Source organism: Melanerpes formicivorus, unplaced genomic scaffold, assembly GCF_026170545.1.
Source record: "Melanerpes formicivorus ecotype bairdi unplaced genomic scaffold, bMelFor1.0.p_v2 SCAF_21, whole genome shotgun sequence".
In the NCBI taxonomy this organism is placed as follows: domain Eukaryota; kingdom Metazoa; phylum Chordata; class Aves; order Piciformes; family Picidae; genus Melanerpes; species Melanerpes formicivorus.
This window is the reverse complement of record NW_027142373.1, coordinates 7660497-7674762: the sequence shown is the minus strand read 5'-3', so window position 1 is coordinate 7674762 and position 14266 is coordinate 7660497. Positions and strand designations below refer to the sequence as shown.

The 14266-nt window shown below is 47.4% G+C and overlaps 1 protein-coding gene across 2 annotated transcripts in view; it reads right to left on the bottom strand.

Moving 5' to 3' along the window:
- ASPSCR1 (ASPSCR1 tether for SLC2A4, UBX domain containing) overlaps positions 1-7619 on the bottom strand; it is a 42703-nt gene extending 35084 nt beyond the window's left edge. Inside the window, exons 1-4 of one of the 2 annotated variants that reach the window (XM_068151358.1) lie at positions 7521-7619; positions 7385-7440; positions 6263-6374; positions 2595-2695 (exon numbers count right to left, since the gene is read on the bottom strand). In XM_068151358.1, coding sequence (XP_068007459.1) covers positions 2595-2695; positions 6263-6374; positions 7385-7440; positions 7521-7619 — 368 coding nt within the window. Of the gene's footprint in view, positions 1-2594; positions 2696-6262; positions 6375-6952; positions 7340-7384; positions 7441-7520 lie in introns of those variants that run through there. The other variant, XM_068151359.1, reaches the window with a different exon arrangement.
- Between the last annotated feature and the right edge of the window lie 6647 nt (positions 7620-14266).

Sequence of the window (14266 nt, the reverse complement as noted above, 5' to 3'; positions counted from 1 at the left end):
TGTAACAAACCAACCCACTCCAAAGGAGCACAATTATATGAAAAGCTTGAAATTTAAACAAAAGAAATAACCAGTTAATGTCCAAGAAAGCCACACAAAGGCTATTTGTCACTACAACTGCCACCCCCACCAGTCTTACAGTTCCCAAACTGCAAATGGCACTCTTCTCCTCCCAGAGGGCACAAAGTGTGTAGTAAGTTACAAGAGGAGCCTTAAAACACCCTGGAAAATTATACCTGTCTTTTCTTGCCTACCTCCTTCCTCCATCAAAAGGAAAAGAATTCATTTCTTTTTAGCACTTACATGAAGACTGTCCCTTCTGACTTCAAGAGTAAATATAATCATGTGGACCTGCTCTCTGACTATTAAAAAGAGAATGCTAAGACTCATTTATATTGGTTTAGAGTCACTAGACTACCTCAAGCATTTCCTCAAAACTGTGGTTTGATGGCACATCATGTTGAGTGGGAAAATGGACATATGTCATTCCTACCCATATGATGCCTCCTCCTTCTGGATCCTTGTTTCCAGACACAATACACTTCTTGTCGTAACTCCCTATGAAAGACAACCCTTCACTGGGTTAGGAAACTTACCTACCTGCAAGGTAACACAGGGAAAATACAAGTTTTCAGCTGAATCAGCTATTTGAGATGATTCACCACAAAGCTGCACAAACAATATGAAGGGAGCTACACAGGAGGGCAGGATGTTCAATCCCCTCCTGCTACACAGAAGATGCACCCAATCCAAACTCCCTCCCTCAGGCCAGCACTAGCCACTCCTTTGATCATGTTATGGGCCTGTCATGGCGCTGAACTAGCAGAAAAGTTACAGCACATCATTAGCAGGCTGAAAGAATTAGTTCCTTCACCCTGGAAAGAGCTACAGAGCAACCTCAGTCACACAACTCAACCATGTAACCCTGAGTTATTGAGATAACATCAGCCAACTCCAGAATCACACTGCTTAGGCTATTTCCATTACAGTGTAAAACAAGCAACTTGAAACTTCATTTAAAGTAATTTATGCTGCTGTGTGTCAAGTCTACTACTATCACATACCTGTAACCAGTCAATTACTACATCTCAGCTAACAGGTGATAATCCATGACTTTGCATCCTGTAACTGTGCCCTAAAAGGCTGAGCTTATCTGAGTGTTACTAAACCATCACCCTTACCACTGCTTTTCTAGCACCACAGCCTTGGAGATTTCAAAAGGTTTTGACACAGAAAGCTCCTATCTCTTTAGATGAGTAGCTGGTTTAAGAAATCAACAAAACTAGCTCCTACTTGCACAATACCACAGCACAGCATCCACACGACAAGCAAGAGATTCAAATGCAACAGAGCAACTAGCAGAAGGTGAGGAATGTAAGAGAGAGAATTAGACAAAAATACAGGACCTGGTGAAAAAAACAACCAAAATATATTTTATCAAGAGAAAGGTAAAGCAAACTACAACAGGAAAAAATGCAGTTTGGACTTCTGTTCAGGATAGAATGGCTGTCACAGCTTAAAGGCTTCCAATGCCATGACAAAAATAAAAGAACTGTCTTTGGAGAAAATTTTATTAGCTTGACATTTCAAAACAATACAGTATTTTAAAGTCAAAACTAAAAGACAAAAGAAAGCATTCACTGAATGTAGACTGGGCTCAAAAAATACAATTTCTAACCCATGTATATACTGAATAATTGTAGAAGCAGAAATGCTTGCATTTAAGCAGGACCTAATCAGGCTTTTGACGATTCCACATCAGCCTGCTGAGAGCTCCAGAATTCCTTGAAGCACTTCCACAAGAGCAAGCCTCAATAGCAACTCACTTAAGAAAGAACAGCCTGCACCACATGAAACCACAGCACAGAAATACTGGTAATTAAGACCAGCTAGGCCACTATCTCAGCTCTGCCAGTAACCTGACTTCAAACAAGTTTGTGTAAAAGACAGGTGCAACAGTGTATCCACATCAAGTTTCTTCCTAGCCTTAGCAGCTTGTTACCAGTTTATGTCCTGAACCAGGAGTGCTACTTCAGGATTTATTGCTGATGTTGTTGTTGTTATTATTAAACAGCTTGGTGAGAGGAAGGGTCAATGGAAACCCTCTTGCTTTCTACAGCTCCTTGAAAGGAGTTCTCCCAAGAAACAAGCAACGGGGCAAGAGGAAATGGCCTCAAGCCAGGAATGGTTTAAATTGGACATTAGGAACAATTTCTTCACCCAAAAGGTTGTCAAGCCCTGGAACAGGCTGGCCAGGGCCGTGGTGAGATCCCCATCCCTGGAGGGATTGAAAAGCTGTGTAGATGTGATGCTGAGGGACTTGGTGGTGACTTGGCAATGCTGGATTAGTGGTTGGACTCAATGATCTTAAGGGACTTTTCCAACATAAATGATTCTATGACTAATGAACCTAGAGTGTATTAAATCTGAAAGAGCATGGAAAAGGCAAACATCTGTGTTGCAAAGGAAAACCTACAATCAAACACATGTAAATTCTACAGATCTGCAGGATTTAGCTGGATCACCATAACAACTACCTACTGTCATGAGGAGATCCATCCAAATAAGTGCTTTCTCACTGCATCATTGCTTACCTGATCTTTGCAAAATGGTTGAGAAGTTCCCACAGAGTCTGTTGACAGGGAAAGGTGTCTTGCAAACGGGAGCCATCGTCTAACTGCAGTGCGATCCGAACCTAGAGGGAAAACACCCTGAATTATTCTCAAAACTGAAAACTTTTTTCCTTCACTTTTCTATTTTTTAATATTTCAGTGATCTCTAGAACCTGCTATCCAAAAATATACACCTTCTTCTAAACACTGGCTGAAAAGGATTACATTAAACCTGCTGACTTGAACAACAACTTGCAGAACAACTTCCCTTGGGCAGAAGAAAGAGAGCATCACATCTACACAGAGATACAACAAATATGGTCCAAATCTATCTCTTGAGTCATGAAGACCTAACCAACTGCTATCAGTCTAAAGACTGCATGTGTAATTTCCAACTCATTCATTCTTCCTCACCACCAAATTCTGACATGCAATTTAAGAGTGAACTAATGGGAAAAAACAATTCTGGATGTTCTTGAATCCTCAAACACCTGCAGAGAAAGGCAAAGGACAGCTCACTGCCTATTCTACCAGGCCCTTTCCAACCTGCAGAGCTGATTAGCAAGTGCTCATGCAGATCCTACATATTCTTCAGAGAATTTCTCCCCCTCAAAGAGCAAAACAAACAAAAAACAACACACAAAACCCAAGGCATTTCTAAAATGAACACACACACTGAGGACACTCCTGCAGAATATCCAGCTCCTGATGCTCCCAAGAGATGGAGAATGGTGGCACACTTCAGGGGTTACTTTATGCTGTAGACAATATTCAGCTTTCTTTCTCAAAATGCCTAAGTTTTCCCCGTTAGTTTAGCCATCTAAAGAAAAGTAAACACACAGAAAAGGCCCCACTAGGTAGCACCTGGTCTAGTCAAGTGTGGTTTCATGAAGATCACAGAAATTGGCCTTATTCAAAAGTCTGAGAAGGGCATAAGCCCAAAACATCAACAGCAGTTTTCTCTCTTTCTGTGTTTTCACATGTTCCTACCAACAATCTCAGTGCATCCTCTCTCTCTCTGTGAGAGTCTGAGGGGGGTCTGTGGGGATGTGAGGAGTGTGTGAGCATGAGGGGGGAGAGAGAAAGAAAGAGAGATGGGAGAAAAATAAGCAACACACACTTCCGCAATTGACTGATTTCCTTGGGGCAGTGTTTGTCATCTGCCTCAGCTCCTACCAGTCCTTGCAGGACTGCAAATTGTGATCTGCTGGAGACAGGAATTTTTCTACACAAAGGAAACAGTGGCATCATCAACAACCAGCCAAGAGAACTAAGCTGTTTCATCCCACCACTGTGACAACCTCCTGGTTTCTCCTATGCTGGAGACAAGCCTTAGATTACTCTCCACTACAAGAGAGTGATGACAGCTGACATCATCATTCCCTAAGAATCCAGCCCAGAAATTTCAGACTACCAGTTGCATCAGTTTTTGGGCAACAGTTCAAAGCAAAGTATGTCACGAAAGTCCTATTCAGTCAATTAGAAAAGTTGTTTTTTTAAATCCCAGGCTTTATATAAATGAAGAGTGCCAATTATCTTTCAAGTTTACAAACATATAAACAAAAGGCTAACAACTGCTCTTATGGTACTCCCAGGTCACCTGCCATCAGAAGGGGAATTGAGTCAATTTTTCACTAACAAACTGACTTGCAGGAATCAATGACTTTGACAGACAAAGACAAATCCAAACCCATACCCATTCTATTTTTAAAATACCAGATTTGCAGAACAAACCTGTGATTTATTGAAACCTCCACAGGAAACTGCTGCCAACACACCACAGGAAAGCACACCTGCTTCCACACAGTCTCAGTAAAAGAGACAGTAACAAAAGGCACAGAACCCAATTCATCCCAGCCTTACTGCATCTGGTCAGCGTGACTGAGTCCACCTCTCAACTGCCACTATGCTGGGGCATAATAGTGGTGCCAGTTCTAGTCACAGTTATCTGGCTATTTCAAACTTCCTACAGTATCTGACACCAGTTGCCTGTGGCAGAGAATTCTTTTGGTCAATTGTTCTGTACAAAGTATTTGCTTATACTGTCTGTAAAATTCTTCCAAATGAAATCTCTGCTCTTAGTTTATGGGACAACAGCTCTGTTTAGACTGCACCCTCCACAAGCATATTTTCTCCATCTTCTCAACTCCACAAAATAGCAATGAGCACTCCAAGAGAAACCTCACTTTTGTAGACTCTTCTGTTGAAATACAACTAAAGAGGAACAACCTCAACTTTCATTAGCTCTTCTCTTTCGTAACCTAGAGACTCCATGTTACAATCCCTCTCTACCATATGTGATCCTCCTCACCCTTTCTGATGTGCTGCATATTACCTCCATAGAGGAAAAAAAAGTAAAATCACTTTTTTTTCCTTCAGTACCATATCTGCCAGAGTTTATAAAGTTAGATAATGGTTGGAGTTGATGATCTTAAAGGTTTCTTCCAATCAAATTAGTTCTACGACTCTATGAAACTGGATGCAAAAGCCAGATAAAGTCATCACTGCACCATGCTCACAGAAACACTCTCTTCTGGAAGACAAACTCTGTGCCATCACAATTTTGACTGAAAAATTTAAGCAGATGCTACCAGCTTGTGGTATGTTTTTTTTTTTACTAAAGGCATCATCTGGAGCACAAACATCTTTCAACCACAAAGACAGAAAGAAAACATTAATGCCAAAACAAAGTACATAGAGGTTCTACAGAGAGAAACATGGACATCAGTGACCCCCAGTACTACACTGCACACCCACAAGGAAGTAGAGCAGAGACTGCAAAACCTTCTCACACTACCAAGTTCACTTTTCAATGTAAGTGACATCTCAGGCAACTACCTGTGACAGAATACCACCAGCACAACTTGGCAGGGAGACATTAAGAGATCAGCACTAACAGTCCTAGAACTTCCACAAAATTTGAGAAACTCCATATGAGGAAGTCAGTGAAGAGAGAGATGAGTGCTAGTGATAGGCAACTTTTCATTCCCAGGCTACTTAACCCAGACCATACATCACTTTTGCCACATAAAATGTTCATGCTCATTAGCGTCTACCCATAGTTTTACAAACCATGCCTCCCACTGCTGTAACAACATGCATAAAAGACTTCTAAATCTCCCAAACGTGACAATAATTCCTACAGAACACAGCATCTGTAAGCCCTTTCAAAATTATACTAAAGAGGGGCATTTGGCGGCTATTAAACACAACACACGTCACCAAAAAACTCTAGAGCTGTGTGAACACGCCGTGAGCAGCAACGCTGGGAAAGAGGCATACAAGAATCCCCTACAAATGTGAGATTCAGTCCAGGGGCAGACAACAGCAGATGAAATTGCAATTAGGAAAGGGAACTGAGATAGGAGCTCAACTGCTGAGCAAAGTCATCAGTGATGTTTAACTTCTGATACACTCCTGACTACTCCCTATCCTCTGGCACAGAGGGAACTTCACCATCACACAGACTGCAAGAGGCTACTAAATTCCCATTTTCCACCACACCTTGACCAGTCTTTGGCTAGTCTTCCACTCAAGCACTGACCAGGCCTAACCATGCTCCCATGCTGTCATTCAGTAGGTCTGATGAGATCGTATCCAGCACAACTGATAACTGCACAGATGGGAGTCATGCTGTGGAATGAACGTACCGTGTTTCCAAATTCCACTTTATTAGTGACTGGCACCATCTCCAGCTTGGCATTGTTGGGCAGTCTGGCAAATCTCCACTGTAAAGAGAGGTCCAACACACTTCTCTGAAACCTAAGGAAGAAGACAGTCCATGAAGACACCAGGAACCATCCAATGTTAGCTTGAGATCACTTCATGGACTGGCAACAATGCAAAGTCCAGGTATTGAGCAAGAGAATTCCCCACAGGCTGACCCCAATCCATACAGCGTGATTCAACAATGGACAACTGGTAATTCAGAAAAGAATTACCAACAATTATTCTGCATACCAAAAAAAGCTGCAGTTTGGAGAGGTCACAAATAAAATACTCAAATAGATATTGCTTCTCAAGCTTGAAAAGAAAACCTGCAACTGAACACATACTGAAGCTCAATGTTCACTGTTAAATAACGAGGTGCTTTTTTTCCCCTTTTTTTTACTGCCACCCAGGCAAATAACCTCGTGGTTATGATACAGCAGGAGCACACAGTCAAACTCCCAGAGAAGGAAAAAGTCTGACCAGCCTGTGAGCTAGCAGAAGTGCGTGTGCAGGGAAGAACATCTGGGTGGAAGTTACACAGCAGTTTGATCGATCCCAAGAGCAAAGGGGAACTAGGTACAAGAACACCAGGAGACTAGTTTGAACAAAATCGCTTTATGGAGAATCACCTGACCCGCGGCGTGTGGCTCCACTCCCCAGGGAATCCGTTCCTCACCTGTCCCCACACAAGACTCACACAGCTGTCACGACGACCGAACGAAACCTGACGTCGCTGACAGCTCGAGGACCCCCGGATCCCTCTCTAACACACACACCGCCCCCGCCGGCCCCATCCGCACCCGGGCCGGAGCCCGTCCACCTCGCAGCGGAGCGGGCCTTGCGGGACACCAAAGCCTGGGGCAGGCCGCGGGCACCGGGCGTGCGCCCCGACGGTAGGCAGCTCGGCATCGACAGGCCCCGCCTGACCCGGGAGAGCAGCCGCGGGAGGACCAGGCGAGGCCTCTCCAACCGGCAGTACAGCGCGGCCTCCATGCGGGCCCGGGCTGCGCCGCACACCCGCCAGCCCGGCAGGACGCAGGCGGCCCCGCGGTGAGACTCACTTCAGGCCGTACTCGCCAGGGCTGCCGCCCTGCTTCCTGCAGACCTCCTCGAGGATCTGCGGAGAGAACAGAGGCGTTACAGGCCGAGCCGCGACCCCGCCGCCGCGCTGCCGGCCGCCCCCGCCCCCGGACCCACCTGGAGCAGCACCGTGCCGGGCCCCACCCGCACCGTGACCCGCCGCCCGCTGGGGGCCAGCACCGACACCACAGCACCCCCCCCGCCCGCCGCCGCCATCTTCCCGCCCGCCGCCGTGCCGGGCCCGCGCGGCTGGGGCGGAGCTGGGTCCCGGGCCGGCCCTACCGGCGGGCCCCGCCCCCTCGAGCGAAGGACGGCAGCCGGGCGGCTCCGGACTCTGCCGCGGGGGCGCCTCCGGACTCTGCCGCGGGGGCGCCTCGGAGTGGAACGGGCGGGTGGCTGTCCGCGGCTGCTCGGCACAGCGGCATTTGCGCTTCCCTTGGTGTGAACGAGGCAGGTGGTGTCACCGGCGCTTGCTAGCGGGGCTGGGGAGGAGATGTGGAGGACGCTCGGGCGGCCAGAGGAGCCCGCAGCGGGGTGCGACCTGAGGGAGCGGGGCGGGTGGAGGCGATCCCCGGTCTACTGGCTCAGGCCGGGCCGAGGGCTCCACGGGGAGCTGGAGGGGAGAACAGCATCCACTGACAAGGCGTGGTGCTGGTCGTTGGGAATCTGGTTTAGGATCAGTCACCGGACGGCTAAGGAAATAAACCCCGAAACACAGCGGTTCTGCGACCCTGCCGAGTCCCGCGGCCAGCCGCGCTGCGCCCCGAGTCCCAAGAGTCTGCTGGGGGCCAGCCCAGACGCTAGATTCAGGGCAAGAAACCTCTCGCGGATTTAAGCTCTTGCTTCGTTAACAAGCAGTAATGACGGTGGCAAAAAAAATCCACAAACATCTACGTGCACAAGAAAGGAACTATTTGGGAAAATATAAAAGGTGTTGCAACAGCCAGTTTCCCAGAGTAGCATCTTACTACGCTCCCACTGTCAGATGAGCGTCTAGACTCTGTCACAATCGGAACACTGGCAGTAAGACAAACTACAGCATCCCACTACTTTCAAAAGCCATTTCTGGTCAGAAAAGAAAAGGGGAAAATGCTGATTGGACATCTCATGATTAGTGTTGTGAACTCAGCCATTCAGATAAGATGACTGCAGTTAGGGATCCAAAGATTATCTTATGTTTTACAAAAGAAAACTTCTCAGAGGCTTTATTTCATTTATGAGCTCCCCCTTCAATCTCAGCACTGCCTTTTCTGCATCGAAGGCGCTCTCAAAGACTCATCTGCAGTCTGAATTTTTTGCTATCATAAACAAACAACAACAGCAAAAAACCTTTTAGTTTGGGTAACCACTGGAATTTATTTAGCCTAAGTTGTTACCACATGCCAAATACTTTCTCTACTTCTATATTTATCATATATGTTAAGTCCCCACTGCCACCCTCAGTGCCCACAAAAATGTCTGCTTTGCTTGGCTTATAAAGGGAAAAGATCCTTTTAAGGAAAGACACTTTTTTAAAAGATAACACTTGCTCATTTTTACCATATTAGCAGTGTGAGAGAAGGGAGAAAAAGAAAGGATGAGAATTGAAATTACGGTGAGATAGCCCCTTGCTTATGCATGTTGATTCCTAAGTCCACCCAGAACCATAACTGCTCATGAAAATGTAGTGAAAGTAATAGAGGAGATCTTGGCATAAAAAGAATGCTTTAAAATTTGCCCCATTCTGTTAGGAAGTATCATTGTCATATCAGTTGTACAGCTACAGCATTCAGGATGTTAGCATCCCAGTCCATATCTAATTCCTAAACACATTACAATGGTTTAAGTCAATGCGTTTTACTTTCAGAGCCAGGATATCAGTTCTCAGGTTGTATTATGATGAACTTTGTTCATACTCTGGAATTCAGCACTGTAAATCACCATACTCTCAAGGTTGCTCTTTTCTAGAAGAGAGGCCCACATCTTAGAAAAGCTAAACTGGCTTTCCCCAAGATAATCACCACAGTGCCTCTGATGGGAACAGCAGCAGAGCAGATTATGTTTTCCCCAATACCAGCTTCCAGTTTTCATCAATCTGCATCTTCTGGACTTCCCAAGTCAGAGGTTGTATCTTTACATCTAATCATACCTGATTGTTCTTACACTAATTTGCCCAGCCATGTTTTGAGCTCACCTGAGCTTTTGTCATCCACAGGATCACAGGGCAATAGGACAGATATATTTAATTTTCTGTGGTTTAGAACTTCTTCCTTGGTGTTCCCCATCTCTTATTAAGAAACAATCACTAATAATTCTCTTTTACCATCTCCAACATTCACAAGTCTGGAGACATCTTTTTTTAAGTTTCTCTACCATTTTCATTGTCTTTTGCTGTAAAATACATTAAGAGACATGAGGACTTAAGTGCAAGATTGTCCTGAAAGTTTTCATGTTTGCCTATAAAGGGTGCAAAAAATACCTGTGGAGTGTTGAGTTCTTTTTGGTCTGTACAACAGGGTAGAGATCCAGAGCCCTGTGAGTATCTGACATATCTGATATCCTGTCTTTCCACTATTAATACCTTCACAGAAGGTATGATGAAGAAAAAGAAACAATTAAAATAGCTATGTCAACACCAGTGAATATTCAGCTGCTGAGGTGGAGCAGCCACTCAATTTTCGAAGATACACTTTGGGTTTCATGGAGACCAAAATATTGATCTTTCTGGACAGGGAGGGGTAGCTCCTATTTGATGTCTGAAGCAGGCAGCTGTTTCCTATTTTGCATTTGGAAGTGACACATCCTGTAAAGAAATGTTGCTCCTGTTAAAAAGACACCGATGTAATTTGAGCTGACCATTTCCAAGTTGCAGGATTAGAGAGATGAATCTAGTTTTTAATGGCATGTCATAATCAGAAAGTTGCAGGGAGGTTAAGGGTCACATTTCATATCCAGAGCCACTTCTAATCTCAGATATTTATCTGAAATTAGAAGCATCAGGAGAGAAAGAAGCAGGAGGTAACTATAGCCTGGAGTTCATTAAAATGCTACAAAGAAGGAGGAACTCATTAGCTGAAAACACAATTTGGCATTTGTGCCACTTATCAGGATCATGAGGTGCCACTATCAGAATCTACCAGGTGAGTCTCAACAGAGCAATGCCCACCATGCTAAAAACTTTGCAGAAATTGCATTCCATTAGTGATTACAGTGCACAAACTGTGGAATGACCTTTCCCTAAAATCCCCTTTTATGCAGCTAGTGCTTTGCATTAGACACATTTCCCTGGCATTATGCATGTTTGCACTGTCACACACCCACACAGAGCAAGGCACAAATTTGTTTCTCATGAAGCATGGAACCCTCCCTTTTTTATTTTTCTCCTTTCTTTCAAATGGATTAGAAATTAACTGTGGACATCTAGAAATGTGTTGTAACCAGTTCCAACACATGATGCAGAAGAAGAGTTACTTATCACAGTAACTGTTTCTGAGAAGTGTTCCTCCTGTCTGTACCAACAGGACGTGCTACTGGTAATGCAGAGTCCTGGGATGTTATGTTTGTGTAAATGAGCTCTCTTCCCCTACCACAGTTCTTTATCCCCACCCACTAGTGACATTAGAAGAGATAGTGGTAGCATGACTATGTAAAAGAGGGATTTTATCTGTCAGTGAGTGGTCTTCTATGGGTGGTCTTCTTGCACCACACACACACTTTTGATTGACACAAACCCCAAGATGCAAGCCAGGGAACTTCATTAGAGCCAAGGCTGTAGAGCTGCTTACATGAGGTATAAGAGCTGGCTGCAAAGGGGAAACACAACTGTGGCACAAGTCCTTGCACAGGACTTTAGGTGTAATCTCTAGGTTTCTGACAAACATCAAAAGGACAAGTCCTGAAGCTGCCTTGGTCCTGGCAGAGTACGAGGGAACCCCAGAACTGCTGTGGTATAGTGCAGTCCACTGTATTTCAACACAGAGAACTATATTAGGACATACTGGAACATATGCAGGGTATTTAACTTTGAAAGGTATTAAATAAAAGAAGCATCTCCTTTTACATTATTCACAATAATTGCAAATTTATTGCTGGCCTCCTGCCAATAAATATGCCAAATAAATAGTCTTCAGTGCCTAGAGCTATCACAGCTTCTCTGAGCTTCCCCCTGCACTGAGCTCAAGCTATTCAATGTAGGGTTGCTAAAAGATTAAAACTTTGTGAACCTTTTGAACTGAAGGACAGTATTATACAATTCTCTGAAATCTGTGTGCACTTTGATGTTCTCTCAAGCATCTCAAAGGGTTAAACTGTAACAGGTTTAAACGTCTAGATGAAAGCAGCCTGTCATACCATAAGCTCACACAGCCTTACACCTTTCTAGCAGCCTTTCTGCTCCTTCCTGACAGAGGGAATAGGAATATTTTACTGGGTTTTGGAAGGATGACAAGTAAGAGTGCCCACCAAGAAACCCTCCTGAGTTACCTGATGCAGAAGTAAGAAAGCTGAAGGGGGATCAGTAAAGCCCAGACAGAAAAAAATTAAATGCCTTTCTTCACCTCTCAGGACAAAGGCCCAAAGATCTACAACCTGCTTTGCCCTAGGGTTCTTCACTGCTATATCACATCCAGTCTCCCCTTAATACACCAGCTGGTACATGTTACGGAGTCCAGTAACTGCTGACCTGCCTGAAGAGAAGTAGCATGGAAAACAGGAGAAAGCACAGGCCTATCAGTGAGATGAATGACAGCCTTTTCTCTGAAGAAGTAGAATGGAGTTTAGCAATCTTATCTGTCCTGCTTTCTTGCTGTAGCTAGTGGAACACGAGGTCTTAGAGTTGTTTATTCCAACTGTCCCACTGATCCTGGAGCACTTCAGACTTTCTCTTCAGACTTCATCTCTTAAGACTTTGTACAACCTACCCAGTTTCCAGCTGCTCCTCTGCTATAACTAGTCCTAGTGATCAATTGCTCAGACCTCTCCTGGCCAGTCAGAAAGAGATGTTAAGGGCAGCGTAAAAAAAAAAAAGATATACAGAATTATGCTGGGACCAAAAATGTACCAGGGCTGAATATAGTGTGTGTGTGTCTGTGTGTAGCAGTATGTTCAATTTCTTGACTTTTCCTGCCTGAAAGATACTGTGGGTACTATCAGAACTCACACAAAAGTAAACATTTGGAGGTAAAAGTCTAACTGAGGACAGAAGTAAGACCAAAAGTATATAGGAGTGGCTGAACAAGCAAACAAACAAACAAGACCCAAACAACACAGCAAGCAAACTGAAAACCCATGCAACATAGATAGGTAATTCAGAGTTGAGGAGACACTCATAAAGGCCAAACACGCTAAAATATAGCTGCAGCAGCTGGACAGCCTTTGGAGAGCCTCTTGCTCCCCCAAAACCCCTCCACAGATTACACTGTTCTCACTTTTTTTGATCCCAGGTAGATTACCGTTGCATGTACAGTTTCCCTGCTCCTCTCTGGAGAGCTGTCGAGGGGTGTGAGCTGTCTGTTTTGGAATCTAAATAAAGACAGAATTATTCAAAGAGCAGCATTTTGACTGTATTTCCTCGACTTTTAATACTGAGGTCTGCGACAAGGGCAGCCTTCTTGCGACAGTCTTGACTCTCACAGAGAGGACAGACGCTCATCTAACAGGGACCTAACGTTTCTTCTCCGGGCTTCTTGGGAGTCACTGGAAGTGTCCTCCCCCCAGCGAACAACTACGGAGAGCTGGCGGGGGTAAACGCACTGAGCCACCGGGAGTGAACCTCCTAAACCGCCAAGCGCAGCGTGCACAGTCCCCCCGCGGTGCGGAGGCTCCATCTGCCCCGTCCGCTACAGAGAACCGCTCCCGCCGAGCCGGGGCTGTGTAAGGGCAAGGGGCTACTGCACTTGCAAGGACGGAGCTAGGGTCCAGCCGTCCCTTAATGCACGGCAGCAACACAGCAACATCCCCGGACCGGGAGAGATTTGCTGCCCTCCCCGGTCACTCGCGGGCGCCTAGGCGGACCGGACACCGATGTCTTCGTGACAAATGACTCTGTCTCGGCTTCCCGCCGCTCCTTGAGAGCCAGAGCCACACTGGAGAACAGTACCACGGGACAATGCCCATAGCCACCACCGGACCGGCGCGGGGGGCCCGGCAGCAAAGGAGGCCGGGGGCTGCCCGGGGAAGAGGAGGCGACAATCCCGCGGGTGGGGCGGGCTGCACCGCCCACACGGAGCCGGGGCGGAGCCGCCGTCGGGGCCGCGGGGCGGGGGAGGGGATGTGATGGTGGGGGGGAAAATTGGGGGGGGCGGCACGGGCCGAGGGGCGCCGCCGTGGGGGCTGCCACGTGCGGGTTTTCACGGCCCGACCCCTGCCACCGGCCCCGGTCCCGCAGAGAGGCCACCCCGAGTCCCCACCGCCGCCGCCCCTGCGGGCGAGCCTGGCGGGCGCCGCCAGCCGCGGCCCCGGCGCCGGCAGGGGCGGCGATGGCGGCGCCGGCGGCGGGGGGCGCGGGGCGCGCCCCGACGGAGCGTCCCGCCGTGCCGGTGCGGCGAGGCGCAGACCCCCCGCTCCCTCCGCCTCGCTCCGAGGGGGCGGAGGGCAGGGCAGGGCGGGGGCTGGCCGGCTGCTGCCCCACGCGGCGCCCGGGCTGGCGGCGCCCCCGGAGCGCTCCCCGCGCACTCCGTGCCCCTCTGTCATGCTCGCCGGCTGGGAGCGGGCGGCGGGCTCCTGCGCCGGCAGCCGCGCCGCCGAGCCCGCGCCGCCGGCGCTGTCCTCGCCGCCCTCGCCGCCCGCTGCCGACCCCCGTCCTCGCGGGCGGCGCGGCGGGGCGCGGCGGAGCGCGGGCGGTGCTGCCCGCCGCCTGGGGCTGGCTGCCGCCACGGCGAGCGGCG